Source organism: Cnephaeus nilssonii (assembly GCF_951640355.1).
Source record: "Cnephaeus nilssonii genome assembly, chromosome: 10".
Classification (NCBI taxonomy): domain Eukaryota; kingdom Metazoa; phylum Chordata; class Mammalia; order Chiroptera; family Vespertilionidae; genus Cnephaeus; species Cnephaeus nilssonii.
In genome coordinates, this window is record NC_137081.1 from 6983807 (window position 1) to 7007105 (window position 23299).

At 45.4% G+C, this 23299-nt stretch overlaps 2 protein-coding genes across 3 annotated transcripts in view; one reads left to right on the forward strand and one right to left on the reverse strand.

Annotated features, from left to right (window-relative positions):
• Positions 1-731: 731 nt before the first annotated feature.
• Positions 732-10292, reverse strand: HSPD1 (heat shock protein family D (Hsp60) member 1). Its single transcript, XM_079782227.1, has 12 exons — positions 10142-10292; positions 9085-9260; positions 7789-8041; positions 6488-6570; positions 5911-6006; positions 5424-5517; positions 4987-5155; positions 2992-3091; positions 2236-2481; positions 1893-2067; positions 1444-1622; positions 732-1346 (listed from the first exon to the last, which is right to left on the reverse strand). Exons 2-12 carry the CDS (start codon positions 9256-9258, stop codon positions 1194-1196), a joined length of 1722 nt encoding a protein of 573 aa, XP_079638353.1. The 5' UTR covers positions 9259-9260; positions 10142-10292; the 3' UTR covers positions 732-1193.
• Positions 10293-10451: 159 nt separating this feature from the next.
• The window catches only part of LOC307106116 (MOB-like protein phocein), a 40008-nt gene continuing 27160 nt past the window's right edge, over positions 10452-23299 (forward strand). The window contains exons 1-4 of one of the 2 annotated variants that reach the window (XM_079782229.1): positions 10469-10787; positions 11341-11505; positions 12488-12577; positions 12674-12845. In XM_079782229.1, the coding sequence (XP_079638355.1) occupies positions 10785-10787; positions 11341-11505; positions 12488-12577; positions 12674-12724 (309 nt within the window). In that variant the 5' untranslated portion in view covers positions 10469-10784 and the 3' untranslated portion in view covers positions 12725-12845. Of the gene's footprint in view, positions 10788-11340; positions 11506-12487; positions 12578-12673; positions 12846-23299 lie in introns of those variants that run through there. The other variant, XM_079782230.1, reaches the window with a different exon arrangement.

Sequence of the window (23299 nt, forward strand, 5' to 3'; positions counted from 1 at the left end):
ACAATCGGGCAGCTACGCTTTCTGTATCATAAGGGGGAGGCAACACCCCCTTTCTTACCTTCGTGAAGTGGCACCTGGTGGGTGGAATCGGGGTGGGGAGGGGATGCTACTGAGATGAAAACAATAAGACTTTTCTCTGTGGAAATGTCCTTGGTTTTTGCCTGGTTGAGTGAGGACATGAAGTTGGCAGCTACATCTCACCAAGAGGGAAAAGGTAATTTTTCCAGAGAAGCCAACTCAGAACTCTCTAAACCAACCTTGCAGTTGTCAACCTGGCTTGTACATAATTGTCGCAAAAGTTTAACAAGTATTCCCTAGTCCAAGGTTGTTCATAGGTTTAAAATAATCCAAGCATTCAGTCCTAGCACTTAATTTTTTCTCCTGCTAATCTCTTTAGGCTCCTGTCATTCTGAAAGCAACTAGAAATCTCAAGTCCAGGTGTTTCCCATTCTGTTTCTTCTAATCAGCTAGCTGCAAAATTATTTTTAGGTGCAGGATTTTAAGTGACTTAGGCTTTTGACCTGTGGTGGATTGTATTTTTCCATTTCTGCCCAAGCAATGTGTGTACAAGATAAGGACAGTGGAAACATTTGCCTCAATGCCCAGCTTGCACCAGACTACGCAGCAGGCCCAGGACCTTACTGAGGAGGAGTTCCCACCAGAGATCAGGTGCTACAGCTCCAAGATAGACTAGGCTAGTCCCGGGCCCAGATGAAAATAAAAATTCAATGAACTTTAAAACAAATTTTTATTACACAAAGGTCACATAATTGGATATTTCTCTACTTTGTACACAATTATTCTTACTCTCCACAGAAAGGCTGCTTCACTTCTCATCGGGTGATGGCAAGCACTAAAATCCTGATTGTAACAGAACAGTAGTAAACATGCCTCAGTGATTTACGTTGAAAGCAGTACATTGGTACATGGCTCTTGCACTTATCAGGAATGTACAAATGTATTTTTATTCAAAAATACAAAATAAATTATCTGTAGGCATGGACAATGACAGCAGTAAACCATTGTGTGTTGTCAACTGAAACCAGTAACTGATGGTTAGAGTGATTTTCTTGAACATCAGCCAGCCTTTTCTTCAGTCATTTCCTTCAACTGACTTCTCTGAAGTTATAGGTGAGGAGATGCCCTGAGCTTCCTCTCAGTTCTCAGTAAGACAGTAAAGCACTATTCCAGGGCTAGAACATGCCGCCTCCCATCCCTCCTCCCATTCCACCCATCCCACCCATCCCAGGGTCCTTCTCCTCTTTAGGAATTTCTGTGACCACAACTTCTGCTGTTGTTAATAGAGAGGCCACGCCAGCAGCATCCAGTAAAGCAGTTCTTACAACCTAGGAAAAAGAGTTTGATAAATAACACTTTTTACTTAGTAAAAAATTAAAACTGAGGACTATTAAAAGAATTTTTAGAAAGTGATCAACTACTTACCTTAGTTGGATCAATGATTCCTTTTTCCACCATATTCACAAATTCTCCAAGCATGGCGTCATAACCAATTTCTGAGGAACTTTGCAAAATTTTCTCAACTATCAATGATCCCTCAACACCTGCATTCTTAGCAATGGTCATTGCAGGAATTTTTAGTGCTTTCTTAATAATTTCTATACCTATAAAAAAAACACACAAATTTTAACCATCTTAATTCTTTCTTTTATAAATATTACAACATAATTCAACTTGTGAGAGTACTGACATAGGCCAAATCATTTCCCCTGAAAATGATGATGCATCTTCATCTCTCGACATCAGTGCTATTGTACTTTTGTTATTCTGGAAATTGCTGTGTGATTTATTGTCCCATTTAGTGGGCAACATTATTCTAACAGAAAGACTAACAACAGGCTGCAAATAAACTCAGTTATAAGTTAACTTTTTACCAATTTTTTGATCTTCATTAGTTGGAGTTAATGAGTCCAAGGCTGGAATGCACCGAAGCAGGGCACAGCCCCCTCCCAGGACAATGCCTTCCTCCACAGCAGCGCGGGTGGCATTGAGGGCATCTGTGACTCTGTCTTTCTTCTCATTCACTTCAACATCACTTGTCCCACCAACCTGAAGATTACAATCAGCCCAGTTAGTATGGCTTCTCTCATTCAAGATGCTGACAGCCAAGAGTCATTAGCACCTAGTTTACTTAAAAGCTTAAATAATAAATATCTCCAAGAAGAAGCTAATCCTCTGAACAAGAGCCCAAGAAGTCAAGCATGACCTCTTTCTTACCTTTAGCACAGCTACCCCATCTGAGAGTTTGGCCAGGCGTTCATTTAGTTTTTCCTTTTCATATTCACTAGTTGTGGTATCTAACTGTTCGATGATTTCTTGAATACGTTTTTCAATCTGAGCCTTGTCACCTTTTCCTTTCAAGAGCATGGCATCATCTTTGGTCACAATGACCTCTCCAACTTTTCCTAGGTCATGAGGCTGAACGTCTTCTAGGTTGAGAGTCAATCCTTCTTCTCCAAACACCTACAAAAACATCGAAAAAGGAGGTCTCAGTGATGGTTTTTCTATTATACTAAACGTTTATTAATAACACAGCATGCAGTGTCTTAATGAAGAAAAAAAAATCTTGTTTTACTGTTATTTCTTTGAAATGTGAGATTCTAAGACCACTGAATATAGTATTTTATTGCATTTCCAACTTCTCACTTAACCCTCAATATTTGAGCTTTATGTGAGAAAAGCATAAACTCAGGAAATTCATCGAAGGTCACACTTTTGGTGGAACCAGAACTAACTCTTAAGTCCCCCGTCTTTTTACTGTATTCCTAAAAACAGATAGTGAGTAAGGTGGAGAAGGGACTGTGGCACAGCTTAACCCAGCTGCACCTCCCAGACATGCAACAGAAACAGAGATGAAGCAAGCAGTTCATATGGCAGTTCTGTGATTGTAAAAAGTGTAAATTCTACATATTAACTTTAGACCTGGAAGTGTAAGTAACATTCAGTAAACCACACCCCATTTATGTTACTTACAGCACCACCAGTAGCAATAGCCATGTCTTTAAGCTGGTTCTTCCTATTGTCCCCAAAACCTGGAGCTTTGACTGCTACAACCTGAAGACCAACTTTTAGCCTGTTAAGAACAGTAATTATAACAGTTAAGTTAAAAAGAAAGGTAACTATTTCACAGACTGAATAGAGAATAATCATTAAATTTGAGGGTCATCTAATCAGCACTTACCCCATGGGTTCCATATAGTATTAGATTAAGTTGCTATTAAAGTTGGAGCAAGCAGTGTTCTTAATTTAGTGCCTTTTTAAATGTCAATATTGCTATTAGCAATTTGAGCAGGTAATGAATACTTAGACTAGAATACACAATCAAAGAAATGCCCCCTTTAGACCAGATTGAGAAACAAAAGGAATACACAAACGTTAAGACAGCTGGTCTATTTCATTAAAAAGCCAAATAAAAATCAGAGTGGATGCCCTAGCTGGTTTGGCTCAATGGATAGAGCGTTGGTTGGCCTGCGAACTGAAGGGTCCCAGGTTCAATTCTGGTCAAGGGCATGTACTTTGGTTGCGGGCACATCCCCAGTGCAGGGTGTGCAGGAGGCAGCTTATCAATGTTTCTCTCTCATAGATGTTTCTAACTCTATCCCTCTCCCTTCCTCTCTGTAAAAAAATCAATAAAATATATATTTCAAAAATAAATAAATAAATAAATAAATAAATAAATAAATAAAATCAGAGTGGATAAGCTCTAATGATATGGCAAGTAAATCAGACATCCAACTTTTCAACTACCAATAAAATGGCCCAATGAAAACTCTGTAAGCCTATTGTTTTTGTTATGTTAACTTAAATTCTACAATCTCTAAGGCTTTTTTAAATAATCCAAAAAGCAAATCCAAGCTAACAATAATTCCAGGATAAGTAAACTCAGAGCTTCTGGATCAGGTCAGGGTGTGCAATCTCTAATGCATACACCTATTTCATGTGTGCATTTCCATTAAAATAAAATTGGAAAATCTTATGTCTGATATACTTCAATTCTTACATTAAGAGTACATAATTTAGCCCTAACTGGTTTGGCTCATTGGATAGAGCATCAGCCTGCGGACTGAAAGGTCCCAGGTTCAATTCCAGTCAAGGGCATGTACCTTGGTTGCGGGCACATCCCCATTAGGAGGTGTGCAGGAGGCAGCTGATTGATGTTTCTCTCCCATCAATGTTTCTAACTCTCGCTCTCCCTTCCTCTCTGTAAAAACTCAATAAAATATATATATATATAAAAAAAAGAGTACATAATTTAGTAATGCCCTAAGATTCTATTTATAGCATTAACATTACCTATCTTAAACTCAAAAGTAATGCATTAAACTATAGATTTTAAAAATTAAGTGAATAGACCTCATTTTATTTTGAGTGCCTATTTCTGGTTCAGACTATTCACTCTTTAAAATTTTCTTTTGCCATGGCCAGTCTGCAGGCTCCATCCCAAGTAGGGAGCATGCAGGAGGCAGCCTCTCATCAATGTTTCTCTTTCCCTCTCTCTAAAAATCAATAAAAAAACATATTATACACATACACACACACACACAAATTTTCTTTTAACAGATTATATAAAACACTGCTGAATACACTTAGATCTGAAACTTTTGATACGGCAGTTGTTTACTGATCTTTTCCCATGCAAAATTATAATTGTGAACATAGTTTCCCAGAAAAATCTTTCTTTAAAAAATGAAAAAAATTTTAATCATTTACCTACAAAATAACTGTAAACACTTACAAAGATACCACATATAAAATTAGGCTATGAGAAAGTTGCACAAAATATTAAGGACTTTAAGGCCCAATTAAAAAATACACCACCATTCTAACTGGACTAAGGGTTCATGAAGCACACATGTGTTACACAGAACTCTAGATACAAATACAGTGGGCGGAGGCACATAATGGAGATTCCTAACATCAATATAAATTATTCACCTAGAAATGTAAACCAAGTATCACTGCTATTACCTATTCAAAACGAGTGTGCTGAGAGCTTCTCCATCAACATCTTCAGCAATTATGACCAGGGGCTTGCGGTGAGCATTGGCAATTTCAAGAGCAGGTACAATGGACTGAACACTAGAAATTTTCTTTTCACTCAAGAGAACGTATGCATCTTGGAATTCACATTTCTGACCTGCAAAACAATGAATGTTTCAAACCAACTTTAGAACTTTAATATTCTGAAAACGACTGAAATTTATGTAATGGAAAAAGCTATAAATCAAAGTTCCGTACACTTCACTAGTAAAAGTCACCGATAAGTTCAGTTTTTTCCTCCATTTCTTGTGCTTTTTAACTTTAGTAACATACGAATTTATGTTTTCAGAGATATGACACCAACTAATGCCAACAGTCTGACACATAGCAAATTTAAAATATTTCCGTCATTGACTTGCTCTTACCTTTTGCTGTATTAATAAAGTATGGAGAAATATAACCTCGATCAAACTTCATGCCTTCAATAATTTCTAATTCGTCATTCAGTGTTTTTCCATCCTATGAAAATGATCAGAGTTATCTGTATGAATTTCATTAAAGAAACACAAAAACTAACTATAGACCAGGCTAACAAGTTGACCCACTTGTCTTACTTAAGGGATCCAGGTAGGAGTATGTAAATGCCCCATGGCATCCTACTCTACTTCTGAAAAAATTCTCAGAATGCATATCTGAATTAACTCTTACAGCTGGAAGACAGTACCACTTATGTTCGGATGGATTCATTCCTGACAGTAAAGGCTAATAATGCACACAAAGCAGAGTTAAGAACTCTATTCTATATAGGTGCAGACAGTACACATGAAGGAGTAAAATAGAACACACTTTTAGAAACAGAGAGAATATTTTAGCTGACATCTCATTTCAGGCTATCATGGAAAACACACTTGCCTTTACAGTGATGACGCCTTTCCTTCCAACCTTTTTCATTGCGTCAGAAATTATGTTGCCAATTTCTTGGTCTCCATTTGCAGAAATTGTAGCAACCTGAAACAATCAAGTTACCTTTTCAAATTACAAGGTAAGGCTAGTGTTCTCCATCAACCCCCTCTTTTTCCTATAACTTCCAAATGGATACATATTGGGGGGAGAGGGGGCAACAGAGGAAGGGGATTATTTGGCTACATTATTTTCAAAAGACATGAAACAAACATGCAATTATTCTTTTAAACAGAAACAGTGAATTAAAGAGGCTGACCCCATTATTTTGTTTCCTTTGGCAAACATGGCAATCCTACAACATACACACAAATGAGTCTTACAGCATGCAGAAATAACATCGCAGCCCATTAAGACTCACATCATGATCACTGAATTATTTTTAAATGTTTTAGCAAGCTTTTAGTAAGAAAACTGCTTCCAATGTAGGTGATTGAGTAGTATTATTATTCTGAAATTGGTCTATGATTTCCATGAAATATTATTAAAATTTTTTACTTTACCACAAAATATTATGAAAAATCCCTACCTGAGCTATTTCTTCAGGGGTTGTCACAGGTTTAGACTGCTTCTTAAGTTCAGAAATCACAGCATCAACAGCTAACATCACACCTGGGTTAAGAATAAACATCATTACAATGCTTCTTCTCTTATGTCCACATGTCACATAAAAATTTTGATTTATATAAATGTTTTCATGCCTTAACAGCCTACACACTGCTTCTGTGCCAGAATTTTTCCAAATCCCATGGAGCTGGATGGCATGCACTGAAAAAGGAACTTTAATCAAGTCCCACAATGCCAAAATATTTTTAAAATTATAGGCTAAAAAAATTGAGGTGTACAATTTGCAAAAATCTAAGCATTCCACTCATTCTGTATAAATCATTCCCAATCCAATGTGCCTCTGGAAGGGCACGTGTGGGAGCCAATCAATTGCTGTGTCTGTCACATGGATCTCTCTCCCCCATCCCGTCCACTCTCTCTCTTAAAAAAAAATCAATGGGAAAAATATCCTCACCCCTCTGGTGAGGACTCAAATTAAATAAATAACAAATAATGGTCTAACTTCCTGAAACAAGCAATAATAAATGAAATGCAGACCAATAAAGTATGTGTTGTTAAGAGGTAAGAAAAGGCCCTGATCAGGTGTCTCAGTTGCTCAAGAGTGTAGGCCAAGGTTGCTGGTTCATTTCCTGATCAGGGCACATACAAGCAGCCAATGAATGCATAAATAAGTGGAACAGCAAAATCAATTAAAAAAAAAAAAAGGAGAGAGAGAAGTAAAAATCTGCTGTATTGGGGACAACAGGGGGGTGGGGGCATGTGTGGGGAGGGGTGTGGGATGGGAATGGGGGGATGAGGACAAATATGTGATACCTTAATCAATAAAAAAATTAAAAAAATAAAATAAAAATTTTAAAAAAATAAAAAAAATCTGCTGTAAAAAATCCTGTGACATCCTGGGTGACTTAGCTGCTTGTTAGGCCCTCGTGACTAAGGTAAAACATCAGAACTGTATAATCTCCCTCTGCTCTAATCCCCAGAAGTTGACTGTTTTCAAGGTACACAGTACATACTGTATCTTCCATTACAGTTATTGGCTTTCAGGGTGGTGGGGGAGGTGTAACGAAGACTGACAACAGGAAACGTCTTAGTCACATTCTCCTCCGTAACTCCCTGTACAGTGCCCACCACACGGCCAGGCATTCAGTCACTATTTGCTGAAGGAATATCCAGCATGAGAACTTTTAGGAAGGGAAATAAGAATCAACTTCCTAACTTAATGGACAGTTAGAAACAATGCCTGACAATGCAGAGCTTTCCTACCTCTCCTGATTTCCACCGGATTGGCGCCTTTACTGATCTTCTCAAAGCCTTCCTTGGCAATGGAGCGTGCCAGCACAGTAGCAGTGGTGGTGCCATCCCCGGCCTCTTCGTTTGTATTATTGGCAACATCTTGAACAAGCCTGGCGCCAATGTTTTTATATTTATCTTTTAAGTCAATGGACTTTGCAACGGTCACCCCATCTTTTGTTACTTTGGGACTTCCCCAGCTCTGTTCAATAATCACTGTTCTTCCCTGTAATCGAGAGGGAAAAGTTACAGAACCACACACTTGAAAGCCTCAACATATTACCAGATCTGCAGCATAAATCTCCAGGGCAAGTTCATCAATGATCTTAGTTTACAGAGATCTTCCTGGCAACTGTAATCAGTTATGCTCAAATAAACTCATAAAAACTCAAAATATGAAATTCTTCACGTTATTTATACTTAAGGTTTTCCCAGTGCCTGCTACCTTGAAAGTCATGTGAAAACTTACTTTTAACTTGCTTTAAAATGTAGTTACTAAAATATTAACTGCAAGGCAAGCACAGTGCACGCTTGCAGGGCCATTGAACATTAAATCTTAAGTATGGTGCAGAGTATTGGCAGCTTTTGGTTTGAACCAAAGCTGCTATTAGGGAGGCATGCTAATGCCTTATTTTTTTAAATTCTTTATTGTGTAAAGTATTACATGTCTCCTTTCCAATGCCTTATTTATACAGTTTGGATCACTTTGATATTTGAATTGTTTTCAAACTAAAATGAACCATCACTCCACTGTGCACAACCTTCAAAGGCCTCTTCAATTTATTACCACTCACTCAGCAGTCTCATGTTAAGCGAGACAAAATTTTCAATGTGCTCTGGAACAGAAGGGACAGCAGAAAAAAGTAGGTAAAACTAGAACCTTCACGGACGTATTTAGGTATTACAGGAGATAAGTACCATCCTTCCCTCTATGCTTGGTATTTACTGGGAAACAATCCAAAATTGAACAAAAGCTGGCAAGCAAGGTTAACCCTACCTGGAGTTTAAGAATCCATCTTAAACTCTGAGTTACCAATGGATTACATCACACATTATACAAAATGAAGTGTCCCAAATTTAAGTTTTAAGACTCTTACAAATAAGAAGAAAAAGATTAACCATTAATGTGGATTAACCATACATGTAACTTGGGTTCTCTCAAAAACGGATACCCACGTACTGTCCAAGTTCAGCGTGACTGTTTGCCATCAGTAAAATACTAATTAACTCACAGAACTATAAATGACAATAAAAGAAGAATACGGATACCTTTGGCCCCATAGTAACGGCTACAGCATCGGCTAAAAGGTCTACCCCTTGAAGCATTAAGGCTCGAGCCTCTGCACCAAATTTTACGTCTTTGGCGTAAGCCCGAGTGAGATGAGGAGCCAGCGCCCTGGACACGGGCCGGATCTGGCGCAGGACTGTGTGTAATCGAAGCATTTCTGGGGAGAGGAGGAAACAGGCATGTCAGCAGCGCATCAACACCCGCACCCCCCGAGGTGACACCCGAGCCACAGAACCAACGTGAGGTGGGAGCCGGGCTGGCCTGGGCCCGCCACGATGCCTGGGCCACGGACCGCGCCACGGCTCCAGAACGCCGGGCACCGGCGCCAGGGCCGCCCCCACGCCCGCCCTGCAGCCCCGGCGCCCAGCTCCCCTCTCCCCACCCCGGGCCCTGCGCCTGCGGCTCCCAGTGGAAACGTGTTCACCTTCCCGGCTAAAACGGCCTTCAGAGCCAGCCCGCTCCACGCGGGCCCCTGAGACGCCGAGGCCGCGGGGAAGGGGCAGGTCACAGACCCGGCGGCCAGCGGAGTAAAACCGTCCCTGACTCTGCAGAAACCTCGGCAAAATGTGTCTGCGAGCCCCGGCGAGGCCGCCCCGCGGGCTGCGGCGGCCCGGCCCACGCCGCGCGGCCCCACGTGTCTTCCCATCCGAACGCCCCGAGCAAGGTCAAGGGTGCCGGCGCCGTCCCCCGCCCAGCCCGCGGGGCCCGCGAAGTCCGCACGCGGCCGGGACCCCCCTCCCCGCGGCCCTGCAGGCGGCCGGCCGTGGGCCGCATCGGAAGGCCCGAGGGCATGCCCTCCCCCGGCCCCACACGCACTCCGGGCCCGGGCCCGCCCTCCCTCCCGCGCCGGCCCGGCGAGCGATCCGCGCCGCACGTGACGGGCACCGCGTGGACCCGACCCGACCCGACCCGCGAGGCCTGGGCCAGCCGATCCGAGCCCGCGGCGCCGGCGGGAAGCCCAGGCTCTCCCGGGCCGACCGGCCCCGGCCCCATCGCCGGAGGGGGAGGGCGGCCCCGGGGCCCAGGGCGGCCGCATACCTGCGGGGCAGCGGCAGGGCGTGCGGGCGGCGAGGCGGGCCGTCGGCGGCGAGTGAGGGACAGAGTGCAGGGCGCGCACGGCCAAGAGCGGGGCCCCTCCCTCCGGGCTGCCCGCCCCGCGGCCACGCGTGCGCGGGCGCCGCCCCCGCCTCCCGTCGGCCCCGGCCCGGCAATCGGCACCGCGGCGCGCAGGCCCCGCCCCGCCCTACCCGCGCGGGGGCCCGGCCGGCGGCCCCAGCCTTCTCGGCCGACTTAGGCTAGTTCCGGGGCGGCGCTCGGTTCTAGAACTTTCCGGAAAGGGCCGCGCTCTCGGCGGGTCAAGGGTTACGTGGCGTCACTTCCGGGAGGGGGCGCGGGGGAGAGTCCTTTCCCCCCCCCCGGGGGCAGGCGGCCTGGAAAAGCCTAGAAGGAGCTCCGCTTTTCTCCCGCCTCCCGGTCGCCGCGGAAGTGGGCTGCGCCGAGGCCTCGGGGCGAATCGCGGCGCGCGGCGCGGCTGCCGCCCTCCGGGGGGCGGGGCGGCGGGGCGGGCGCCTGCGCGCTGGGCGGCCTCGGGCTCACGTGGTGACCGGCGGCGACTGCGGCTCTCTCCTTGCGGCCGCGGCGCGACAGCGGAGCACAGGCGGCGGCGGCGGCGGCCGGAGTCATGGTGAGACCCGCGTGGGCACCGGCCGGCCCGGGGCGTGGGCAGCCCGGACTGTTCTCGTTGGCAGCGGGAAGGAGTCACTCAGGGACCCGCACCTGCCCGGAACCTGGGGTCGCCGGGCCCCCCGACCTTTCCCTCCGCCCAGGGCTCTTTGCACGCGCGTGTGCCGCGGGCGTGGGGCGTGGGGCGTGGGGGGCGGGAGCCGGGACGGCCGCGCGGCCGCCCACCCGCTCTCCCCTGCAGGGCCTGCGCCGATGGGCAGTGTCGGGCAGAAAGCATGGCCTGGGCGGCGAGGTGGACCTCAGTGTCTGCTGCAAGATGTCCTGAGCCGGGGAGGGACACATTTGACCTTGGAGCAAACGGAGGTTGCCTTTTAGAGCTGGTCCGGCTGGTGACCCTGCAGAGGGGATGGGGCGTGGACGGGGCCTGGAGAGCGGGACAGGCTGTGGGCTCCCTGCGCTCTCCCCGGGACCACGCGGCGCGTTGGCCGTGGCCTTGCCCGGGCACAGCATCGTGGCGCGCTGTGGTTTCAGATCCGGCCTTTCTCCCCCTCCAGGCAGGACAGGCCTTTCGGAAGTTCCTCCCCCTCTTCGACCGCGTGCTGGTGGAGAGGAGCGCCGCGGAAACCGTCACCAAAGGAGGCATCATGCTTCCAGAAAAGGCTCAGGGGAAAGTATTGCAAGCCACAGTGGTCGCTGTTGGATCGGGCGCCAAAGGAAAGGTAAGCGGGAGCCGAGTTGGGACTATTTTTTTTTTTTTATGTGAAGTGGAAGGAAAAACTAATTCTTGGTTGTTATTAAAAGTAGCCTTTTTAAGTAGCTTGTATTGTTTTCGGGTCGTTTCCTTAGTTCAGTCACGTCTGATCTGGCCCTTTCATGAAAATGATTGTAAAATGAGATTGCTCGTTTTATGTAGAGAGTTCGAGAATATGAAAACAAAATGATGCTTTCATATTGCTGAAGGAGGGCTTTTATTGGAGAATCGGTCTCATCTCTAACTGTGAAATTGCCCTGCCTAACCCACTAACCACCTTTTGCCTTCCTTGGCTCACCTGTGAAACGAACAGGTTGGACTGTTCCTTCCAGGAATCCTCCAGTTAACTGCTTAGATCTCAGGCCTCCCCAAGGGTCACCCAGAACACACAAATCATGCCCTTGGGGTCAAATATGTGAACTGCATTGTTGCAAGTTGCCTCCAAGAAAGTTCTAGCAAGGAGCCAGGAATAGGAAGCCCTGTGCTTCAGTCCCTCTCTCCAGATCTGTTTTTGAGTAAAGGAAATTGAATCCCAAAAGCAGTATGTTCCAACTCAGGACATTTTTCTTACATTTTTGAATGCTGACTTAAACATGAGCGTGTATATATACATGGTTTTAAAAACTGGCTTATTTCAAACGGTCCATAGGTTATGTTAATATTTACCCATTTAAAAATTAGCTCAAGTTAGCTTTTTCCCTGTGTAACTTCTTGAACTTTTACACTGAAATCAGGTTTTAGTTTAAGCCACCGTGTGGGCATTGTTTCAAAATGTAACTAACTCTCCAGTGATACTTGGCGTGAAGAAACTACAGTTGTAGATATATCACTTCACTACCAAGTCCTTTTTCAACAGTTGGTTTGAGTGAGCACATTTGATTAACCACAGTTAGGTGTGAATGTTCGGTGAGCTCCATGGCTTTGCTAATGCATATCCTTATTTCCTTAAGGGTGGAGAAGTTCAGCCTGTTAGCGTGAAGGTTGGAGATAAAGTTCTCCTCCCAGAATATGGAGGCACCAAAGTAGTTATAGACGACAAGGTGTGTAAACTTAATATGTTTCCTTAAAAACTTAGTAATTTAAAAAAGTTACACGTTTGCTATTTTTTTCTTAACTAATGGTTTCTCCGTTTGCAGGACTATTTCTTATTTAGAGATGGTGACATTCTTGGAAAGTATGTAGACTGAAATCAATCACTATTGAACTGGCATCATGTGAACCTGCCCATTCCATTGAAGTTCTGAAATCTTTCATCATGTAAATAATTTCCGTGTCTCTTTTATAATAAACTAATGATATCCAAACTGATGACATCCAGTGTCTCTTAAAATTTAGTTTCACTGTACTGATATAAACATTTCCAAATAAAAATATATAAATAAATGGTTTTAGGGTTCTCTAGTTTATGCTTTTTTTTTTTTCTTAAGTAACCTGCAGAGAATTCTGGAAAACAGGGCTTCAATTTTCACATTGAATTTAGCCTTACTGCATAAATATTTGCTACTGATGCAAAGCCATGGATTTACATTACATTTCTTTGAGAGGCAATAGGCACTTACTTGAGATGCAAAAGAACAGAATCCATTGACAAAAACATCCAAACCTATAAGAGTTAATACTCCCAGAATGGTGGTTTGCAGGTTTTTTTAATGCATTGGAGAGTAAGGAAGATTACGTGCAGGTGGGAGAAGGCAAGATGGGGATTGGATTACAGAATAATTAAGGCTGGCCTTGAGGTTGAGGGTGGTTGGCTTTAGAGGGGAGTTTGAAAAGAAGCATTTCAAAGGTGTGTGGACCTATTTAGATGCACAGAAACAAGACAGGGCTTGCTTAGGCAAAGATAAACCTTTTTCCTACTATATGCCTGGGTTGTGACTACCCACCATGACCTGCCCAGTTAGGAATTTATGATCAGATCACCCTGTGAGATTTGCCATAGAACCACTATTCTGTCCACAAAGTTGCTGTACACTCATTCAGACAAACCCAAATGGTGTTCCAAAAGAAGGTGAACAGTTGAACAGAAGGAAGGAATTTCTGCAGGTGCAGGTAAGCTAACAGTGATGCTAATTCTAAAGAATGTTAGTGGGGTATGATGTCTGCTTTTTGGTAGCTTTCCAAACAGTTTGGAATAAAATCTGCTTTGGGCCCAGTACAAAGATTAATTTCCCCACTTGGAACATTCTAAAGCAGGCGTCCTCAAACTACGGCCCGCGGGCCACATGCGGGTATTTTTGCCGTTTTGTTTTTTTACTTCAAAATAAGATATGTGCAGTGTGCATAGGAATTTGTTCATAGTTTTTTTTTTTAAACTATAGTCCGGCCCTCCAACGGTCTGAGGGACAGTGAACTGGCCCCCCGTTTAAAAAGTGTGAGGACCCCTGTTCTAAAGGGTTGAAGAGTAAGACGTAAGGCAGTTCCGCTGCGATGGCAGCTTCAACCTCTAAAAGTACCTCCGTTTGTATTTTCACAATGTTACGGTCTAGTGAGGTGAGCTGCGGAGGGCACTGCCACACAGTCATTTAGGGTTCCAGACTACCTAGGAGCCCAGCTGTCCTGGGGCGGTTGGCGCCACTGCATAGAGAAGCATATAGGAGGCGTTTATGGGCCAGGTCAAGAACTTCATCCCTCACTCTCACTAGTGTTGGTCAGATTCCAGACTGAGTGGTGTAAAATTTCACTCCTGGGAGAGGCTGAACCATGAAAATGTCTAAGAAACATTTTTTTAAAAATATATTTTTATTGATTTCAGAGAGGAAGGGAGAGAGAGAGAGAAACATCAATGATGAGGGAGAATCATCGATTGGCCGCCTCCTGCACACCCCGCACTGGGGACCAAGCCTGCAACCCCAGGCATGTGCCCTTGACCGGAATCGGACATGGGACCTTTTGGTCTGCAGGCTGATGCTCTATCCACTGAGCCAAACCAGCCAGGGCTAAGAAACATTTTTTAAAAGTAAAGTCAACAGGCTCTGGCCAGATAGCTCACTTGGTTAAACCAAGCCATGGTCCTTATATGCCAAGGTTGCTGGTTCAATCCCTGGTCAGGGTACATACAAGAAGTAACCAATGAATATAAAAATAAGTGGAATAACAAATCAATGTTTCCCTCTCTCTAAAAAAAAAAATATATATATATATATATATATATATATATATATATATATATAATCTTACCTAATAATAGACAAACATGTAAATTGACCGTACCTCTGCTACACCCACAGCCAATCAGTGAGTATGCAAATTAACCCAACAAAGATGGCGGGTTAATTTGCTTATGCAGGTGCTGAGTGGCCAGGAGGGACAGGACACCTGCTATGGGGGGGAAGGGGGAGGTGGCGGCGGAGGGAGCTACAGGAGCGGTGCATCGGACAGAAGCGAGGACTTGACAACTTCCGGGCGGCTGGGAGTGAAGCCAGGGGAAGGAAGGCCTATTCTTGCACGAATATTGTGCAACGGGCCTCTAGTGTATATATAGTCAACCAGCAACCTAACTATACATAACAAGCTTATATTGAACTATAATTCATTTGTGGGATCTAGGGTCATATTTTTAAGTTTTATATTTAGAAAAATTTAATGAACATTTCCAGTTTTTAAATGTTAATACAGGAGGGGGCGGGGAGAACAAGAGCGGGCTGGAAGAGGTTAATGGGGGAAAAAGGAGGACCTATGTAATACTTTCAACAATAAAGACTAAAAGAAAAAGGTTAATACTACCACATAATTTACTTGGCCAAAAAAATCCAAGGCAAGGTGTGTAATAGCAACCACTGGCCGAGTGCCTTCTGTATGCCGGCATGGGCACTGCGCGATAAAAACTACAGGTAACACGTCAGGAGCATTTTCTAGGTTCTGGCTACTGTGGCAGGTACTTTGCATGTATCAATTGGTTTAATCTTTCAACAACCCCATGAGCTAGGCTACTATCACTCTCATCTTGTCCATGAGGAAGGTGAGGCACAGAGGGGTTAAGTGATAGCCAAGATCACCTAGTAGGAAGTGGCAAAGCCAGGATTTGGATTTAGGTGGTCAACCTCCAGCTGCTACTGTCTAAAACTTCATCCTCTATGGACTTTGGTACTGTTGTCAGCTAATTCTAAGCACTCGGTACACATTTCAATCCTGGTGGTAACCACTGTGGCATGGGAAGGGTGTGTGTGTGTGTGTGTGTGTGTGTGTGTGTGTGTGTAAATGTCTGGCAATTAGTAGGTATCTAATACATAGTTTGTTGAATTTAACAAATAGGAAACTGAGTCACAGAACTGGATAAATAGCTTGATTTAGCTATAGCAGCTAGGGAGAATTAAGATGTGAACCCAGACAATCCTACTCAAGTTGATTACCACCCCCTAAAATCAGCTACAAGCTATTTCTGTATTGGTGATCAAATTTATTTAAGTTTCTTATAAACTGGTCTGATCACGTCTTAAAAGTTGTGTCCCGAAAAATAAATAAATAAATAAAAAGTTGTGTCCCATATTTTCCTTATAAAATTGAAATCTAAAGGAAGTTGTAAATGGCATGGAATATGGTCTCAACTTTTGATATTGCTCCTATCAGTAAAGTAGTAAGTGTAGGTATTTGCATTTATGTGCAAGGCGTTTCGTGGCATTTGTTATACTGAGGGTTAACTTTTGTTTAGGTACAAGAATTATGATTAAAAGCTCTTTTTACAGCACCTAAGTGGGTCATCAGTTTCCTACGTGCAAAGCTAGATAAAGGGCTTTGCAGATCCTAACCTTGTAAGCTCCGGTTTCGCTCTGTTATCAGTGAGATAGCTGAGTGGGAAGAGATGAAGAAACTTGTTCAAGGCCATGGGGCTGGTAACTTGCAGAGTTAGGAATCTAGGCCAAAGGCCCTGGCTTTCCCATGATTCCCCCAATGTTGCTTTCTGAAGACCCAAGTAAATAAAAGAGTTTTGAGATCTAAGATGACAGTTTCCAAATCTTGGTTCATCCAAACCTGGTGTACTTAACATTTCAGAGCTCTATTCATAACCTAAATCAGAAGGATGAGAGAATTTAAAAACTTTTTTTCGTTTTGGTTTTTTTGCACCACAGAAGTAGGCCTGTGGTGCTTGTTTAGCAGAATTGGTAAAGAAAGAATTTTATGCTGAGTTTATATTGGGAATAGGCAAAAAAATTGTGACACGAGAAAGGCCAAAAATAAGGGCACTGGGGGCATGGGATCAGGTTTCTGTTTGTTCAACAGAAAAATAATAATGATGGTAAAAGGTAAACAAACTAGGTATAATTCGAAATGGAATTTCCATAATATAATTTTTGCGCATTTGCCAGGCACTTGTGCGAGCACTTCACATGTCATCTTGCTCAACTGTAATCATAGCAACCCTAAAAAGGCAGATCCTCTTTGCCTCATGGGTGCAAGATGTACAGAGAAGTAGAGGAACTTGTTCAAGGTGACAGAAGTTTTAAGTCATAGGTGGGAATTGAACTCAGGTTTGTCTGCCTTCCACTATTCTACACACACACACAAAAAGGGAAACTGAAAATAAAATTACCCAGGGAACTATTCTATTGTACAAGTATTATCATTATTAAGATTATGGGGTTTTTCTTCTATTGTTTCAGAAAATATATGTTAGAAAAAATATCTTATTTTAAAAAATGGGAAATAGGATTTTTTTTCATTTTTTTATTTCATTGTGGCAAGAACATTTAATATGAGATCTACCCTCAATAGATTTAAAAAATTCCTCACCAGAGGATATTTTTCCATTGCTTTTCAGAGAGAGCAGAAGGGAGAGAGGGAGGAACAGAGAGAGAGAGAAGCATAGATGTGAGAGAGATGCATCGACTGGTTGCCTCCCGCACATGCCCCCTGACCGGGGCATTGGAAGCGAACCAGAAACCCAGGCACCTGTCCTTGACCAGGAATTGAATTCGAGACTCTTCAGTGCAAGGGCTGGCACTGTAACCATTGTGCAAAACTGGTCAGGACTACCCTCAATAGATTTTTAACTGTAATATTGTTGATTATAGGCACATTGTTGAACAACAGATATCTAGAACTTTTTCATCTTGCTTAACTGAAACATTATGTCAGTTAATTAACTTTCTGTTCCCTCTCCCCCTTTCTCTGGCAACCACCATTCTACCATTTGCTTCTACGAGTTTGACTACTTTATTTTCTTTTTTAAATATATTTTTTATTGATTTCAGAGAGGACGGGAGAGGGAGAGAGAAATAGAAACATCAATGATGAGAGAGAATCATTGGCCCTAGCTGGTTTGGCTCAATGGATAGAGTGTCAGCCTGTGGACTGAAAGGTCCCAGGTTTGATTCCGGTCAAGGGCACATGCCTGGGTTGCAGGCTTGATCCCCAGTAGGGGGCGTGCAGGAGGCAGCCAGTCAATGATTATCTCTCATCATTGATGTTTCTATCTCTCTCTCTCTCCCTCACACTTACTCTCTGAAATCAATAAAAAAAATTTTTTAAAAAAAAACAGTAAAAAGGGGAAACCAAGATGGCAGCATAAGGTAAACACCTAACTGTTGCCTACCACAACAATTTTGAAACTACAACTGGAAAACAGAGCGCACACCGTCCAGAACCACCGGAAAGCTGGCAGAGTGGAAAACCTACAACTAGAGAAAAAAAGAGAGGGGGACGCTGAGCCTCAGGAGCTGTGGAGGTGCGGAGATCCGTGAGCGCGGAAAGGGCGGGCGGCTGAATACACGGCAGGCTTGCTCGCAGCGCGCGGAGAGGGAGGGCAGCAGACGCTGCATGGCTAGCTTTCTCGTTTGGGAGAAAAACAAAACCTCCCGACTGCACTGAAATCCAGCTGCGGTCGGGGAGAAACTGGTCTGTTTGGCAGCAGACGAGGCTCGAAAGCTGCCTTCTCTCAGAGGCGCGCAGCCATTGATTCGGGCACGGAGAAACCTGCCCTCTTAGGGCGGCGCGGACGGAAACCAAGTTTGCCTGCGCCACCCTGAGACTCCGCCCCATCCAAGCTGAGCACAGCCCTCCCAGTGGCTGGATTTCTCGTTCGGGAGAAAAACAAAACCTCCGGTCTGCATTGAAATCCAGCCCCAGCTGGGGAGAAACTGGTCTGTTAGGCAGCGGGAGAGGCTTGAAAGCTGCCTTCTCTCAGAGGGGCGCAGCCATTAATTCGGGCACGGAGAAACCGCCCCTCTTAGGGCGGAGCAGACAGGAAACCAAAGCTTGTCTGCGCCACCCTGAGACTCCGCCCCATCCAAGCAGAGCACAGAAGCTCTCCCAGCAGAGACACTGCTGATCCTCACAGCCAACTGGCTTGGAGATCAATTCCCGCCAGTGATACCAACAATCCCAACCACTCTGAACTCCAGTTTCTGGGGACACGCGGGGGACCCAGACACCTACGGGACTCTCGGCCATCAGTCGGAGAGTGAGAGTGACTTTTCTGTCGGTGTGGACGACACCAGATTTCAACCACTCTCATAAGGGACACATTCAAGAGGCAGACTCAGTGAGCACCAAAGCCCTACTGTGTCTCCAGCACAGCAATTCTTCTGTTATAGACACAGCAGGCCCTCACAACCAATTGGACCGGAGGTCAATTCCTCCCAGTGTACCAACAGCAATCAGGGCTTTTAACTACACCAAGACTTTCCACTCAGCCCACAAAGGGGTGTACCAAGAGCGACCACCTAGGGTGATTGGGGAAGCTGAGCTACCGGCCCATATAGGTCACCGACCACACAAAGCCACTCCATCAACACAGGGAGGCAGCCAAAATGTGGAGACATTGAAGTATGTCACAAGTAGGAGAGATAGATGAAAGCAAACTAATGGACGACACAGTGTTCAGAACCATATTTATAAGGTTACTCAAGAATCTTCTAAAAACCGCTGAGAAACTTGAAGAGACCTTCAAGGACCTTAATGAGAATACCAAGAAAATGGAAAAGGACCAGTCAGAAATTATGCATACACTGTCTGAAATAAAGAATATACAGAGTAGACCACCACACCCGAAGAGTCAAACCAAAGATCAGGAATATGAGGAAGAAAAAAACACCCAACCAGAGAGGCGGAAAGAAAGAAGAATCCAAAAGTGTGAGGATAGCATAAGGAGCCTCCGGGATGGCTTTAAGCGTACCAATATCCGAATTTTTGGGGTGCCAGAAGAGAGAGAGCAAGATACTGAAAACCTATTTGAAGAAATAATGACAGAAAACTTCCCCCACCTGGTGAAAGAAATAGACTTACAAGTTCAGGAAGTGCACAGAACCCCAAACAAGAGAAATCCAAAGAGGACCACACCAAGACACATCATAATTAAAATGCCAAGGGCAAAAGACAAAGAGAGAATCTTACAAGCAGCAAGAGAAAAACAGTTACCTACAAGGGAGCACCCATACGACTGTCAGCTGATTTCTCAACAGAAACTATGCAGGCCAGACGGGAATGGCAAGAAATATTCAAAGTGATGAATAGCAAGAACCTACAACCAAGACTACTCTACCCAGCAAAGTTATCATTCAGAATTGAAGGGCAGATAAAGAGCTTCACAGATAAGAAAAAGCTAAAGGAGTTCATCACCACCAAACCAGTATTATATGAAATGCTGAAAGGTATTCTTTAAATAGAGGAAAAAGAAGAAAAAAGTAAAGATAAAAACTATGAATAACAAATATCTATCAACAAGTGATTCTAAAAATCAAATGAATTCAAAATCTGAGGAACAGAATAAACTGGTGAACATAATAGAATCAGAGGCATAGAATGGGAGTGGATTGATAATTCTCAGGGGGAAAGGGGTGTCTGTGTGGGGGGTATGGGAAGAGACTGGACAAAAATCATACACCTATGGATAAGGACAATGGGGGGGGAGGGTGATGGGGAGATGTGGGGGGGAAAAAGGAGAAACAATTGTAATAATCTGAACAATAAAGATTTATTTCAACAAAAAAAAAAAAACAGTAAAAAGAGAGAGAGAGAGAGAGAGAGAATCATGGGTTGGCTGCTTCCTGCACACCCCCCACTGGGGACTGAGCCCACAACCCAGGCATGTGCCCTGACCAGGAATGGAACGGTGACCTCCTGGTACATAGGTTGACACTCTACCACTGAGCCACACCAGTCAGGCAAGAGTTTGACTATTTTAGATACTGACCTCCTGTAAGTGGAATCATGCAGTATTTAACTTATGATTGGCTTTTTTCACTTAGCACAGTGTGCTCAAGGTTCATCCATGTTTTCACATGACAGGGTTTCACATATATTCCCCCTAAAATGCATACACACTTTAACAGCTGATAGCTCAATTTTGAAAATGAAATGTATTTTAATAGAAACTGCCATTATAATTATTCAGTGTGTATACATTTTTGGGACACCATATATATATTGGTTTACTGTTGACTTATCTATATATATAAAAAGCCAGCAACCATAATGCAGTAATTACCATAACGACCGGTCGCTATGACGCCCACTGTGGCCAGCGAACCGGCCCGATCAGGTACATATGTCTCCTTTTTTCCCCATTGACCCAAGAGCTCTCTGTGTGGTTCGCTGAGGCTGATCCCTGGCCAGCATTGCAGCTTTACTTATTCCTCTGCTCAAACCTGCTCTTTCCCCATTCTTCCCAGTTTCTGTTCTCAAAAGTATCCTTTAGTAAGTACTGCCCACTACTGGACTCTCCCACCTGGATCAGGGTCAGCGCCGGTTGGCCAAATGCCCCACTCCCTTCCCCCCGGCCAGCCCCGCCCCCCATCGGCCCGCCCCTGATCACCCCCCCACCCCAATAGGGGGCGGGCCGGATGGCCAACCTCCTGAAGCCCCTCCCCCTGCTTGGCCCCACCCCAGATAGGCCCCCCACCCCGATCATGGGCAGGGCCAGCCAGCCAACCACCTATGGCCCCTCCCCAGACCACTGGCCCCTGATCGGCACCCCCAACCCCATTTGGGGGCGGGCTGGCTGGGCAACCACCCACAGCCCCTCCCCATGGCCATCCCCACCCCAAATCAGCCCCCCAACCCCAATTGGGGGCGGGGCCCGCTGGCCAATCACCTGCAGCCAATTCCCCCAGCCCGGTCTGCCCTGATCGGCCCTGATTGGGGCGGGCCGGTTGGCTAACTTCCTGTCATCTCCTCCTCTCGACAGGCCCAGCCCCAATCCGCCCCGAGTGGGGCCAGGCTGGCCAGACCCCACCAGTGCATGAATTTGTGCACTGGGCCTCTAGTCTATATAATAAAAGCCTAAGTGACCAATATGGCGGAACGACCAAAACGATTGGTTGCTATGATGCGCACTGACCACCAGGGGGCAGACGCTCAATGCAGGAGCTGCCCCCTGGTGGTCAGTGCACTCCCACAGGAGGAGCGCTGCTCTGCCAGAAGCCAGCCTCATGGCTGGCGAGCGCTGCGGTGGTAGCGGGAGCCTCTCCTGGCTCTGCAGCAGCACTAAGGAAGGAGCAGCGAACGGTAAGGAGCGAGGGGTCCCAGACTGCGAGAGGGATGTCTGACTGCCGGTGTAGGCCCGATCCCTGCGGAGAGTGGGCCTAAGCCAGCAGGTCAACATCCCCTGAGGGATCCCGGACTGCGATAGGGATGTCTGACTGCTGGTGTAGGCCTGATCCCCGCAGGGAGCGAGCCTAAGCCGGCAGTCGGACATCCCTTGAGGGGTCCTGGACTGCAAGAGGACACAGGCCGGGCTAAAGGACCCACCCCCCCAGTGCACAAAATTCGTGCAATGGGCCTCTAGTTTTAAATATATTAGTATTACTATGTGATAGGCAGTTAGACATGAGCAGAGCAAGGAGCATGGGTCAAGTACAGAAGATCACCAGGGTGGAAAGCCCCGGGTGCCAGGGGCAACATGGGAAAACAAGACCTTGTCTCCAGGAAAACCTTTCTTTCCCAGCATATTGGTGGTCATGTGGTTTAGACCTGACCTTTCATATCACTGGTCATTCAGTTCAGACCCTCCCCGGACCTTTCCTCCCTGCCATGTTGCCAGTCATGTGGGTTAGACCCTTAGAGGGGGAACCAACAAGGAGGCCAGAAAATAGCCCCTCAGCATGAAGCCCCCGGATTTGGACCCACATCAAATACATCTGGACCTCAGCTGTGTTTCAGCTCCAGGCCCAGAAAAGCAGCAAAACCAAATAAGCCATGCCATGGCTGACGTCAGGACCAGCTGCACTGACTAATGACCCCCTGTCCTGGGGTGGACCAATCAGTGATCAACAGTGATCCTGAAAGGGCACACCTGGGAAGGTGATACACATTCTCTCGGGATCCTCTCCTGAGGCCTCCAGACACTCTCCAGGAGAACCCAGCGTGGCCATCTTTCAGGAACACTCGAGGGCCTTCCTCCACCCGCTTCCTCCAGGCGCCGTTTCCTCGCCTCTCTCTCTTTCCTGAGCTCCCAGGGCCCTGCTGTTGCCTGCGAAAGTTGTTCTCCGAAGCCCATTCCTTCCACCTCTGTGACTTCCCACAAAGACACGGGTGGAGTGTTGACTCTTGCCTCTGAAGTCTTTCCTGGCCAGAGCTCAGGTAGGGAGGTTGCTGAACCAAGGTCTGGTCTGACTCCACCACCTCACACTCATCACTCGGTGCTGGTTAGCGCCGCCATAACAACTACGTGCAACTGTCTCCTGTAGTGAACAGCCTTTCCTTTTATTTACCTTCCTGCCACCAGCTCCACCTCCCGAGCGGGTCAGGTGGGCAGGCAGAAGGTTACCTATTTATTCTCTGTGAAGTCGAATGCAATGTTTTTAAACACTGGCCGGGACCATGCTGGA

Coding starts and splice junctions, on each gene's coding strand:
- HSPD1 (XM_079782227.1), bottom strand. CDS start 9,258: ATGCTTCGATTACACACAGTCCTGCGCCAGATCCGGCCCGTGTCCAGG. Junction 8,042..9,084: donor CCGTTACTATGGGGCCAAAG/GTATCCGTATTC, acceptor TCTCGATTACAG/GGAAGAACAGTGATTATTGA. Junction 2,482..2,991: donor CTATTGCTACTGGTGGTGCT/GTAAGTAACATA, acceptor ATGTTTTTGTAG/GTGTTTGGAGAAGAAGGATT.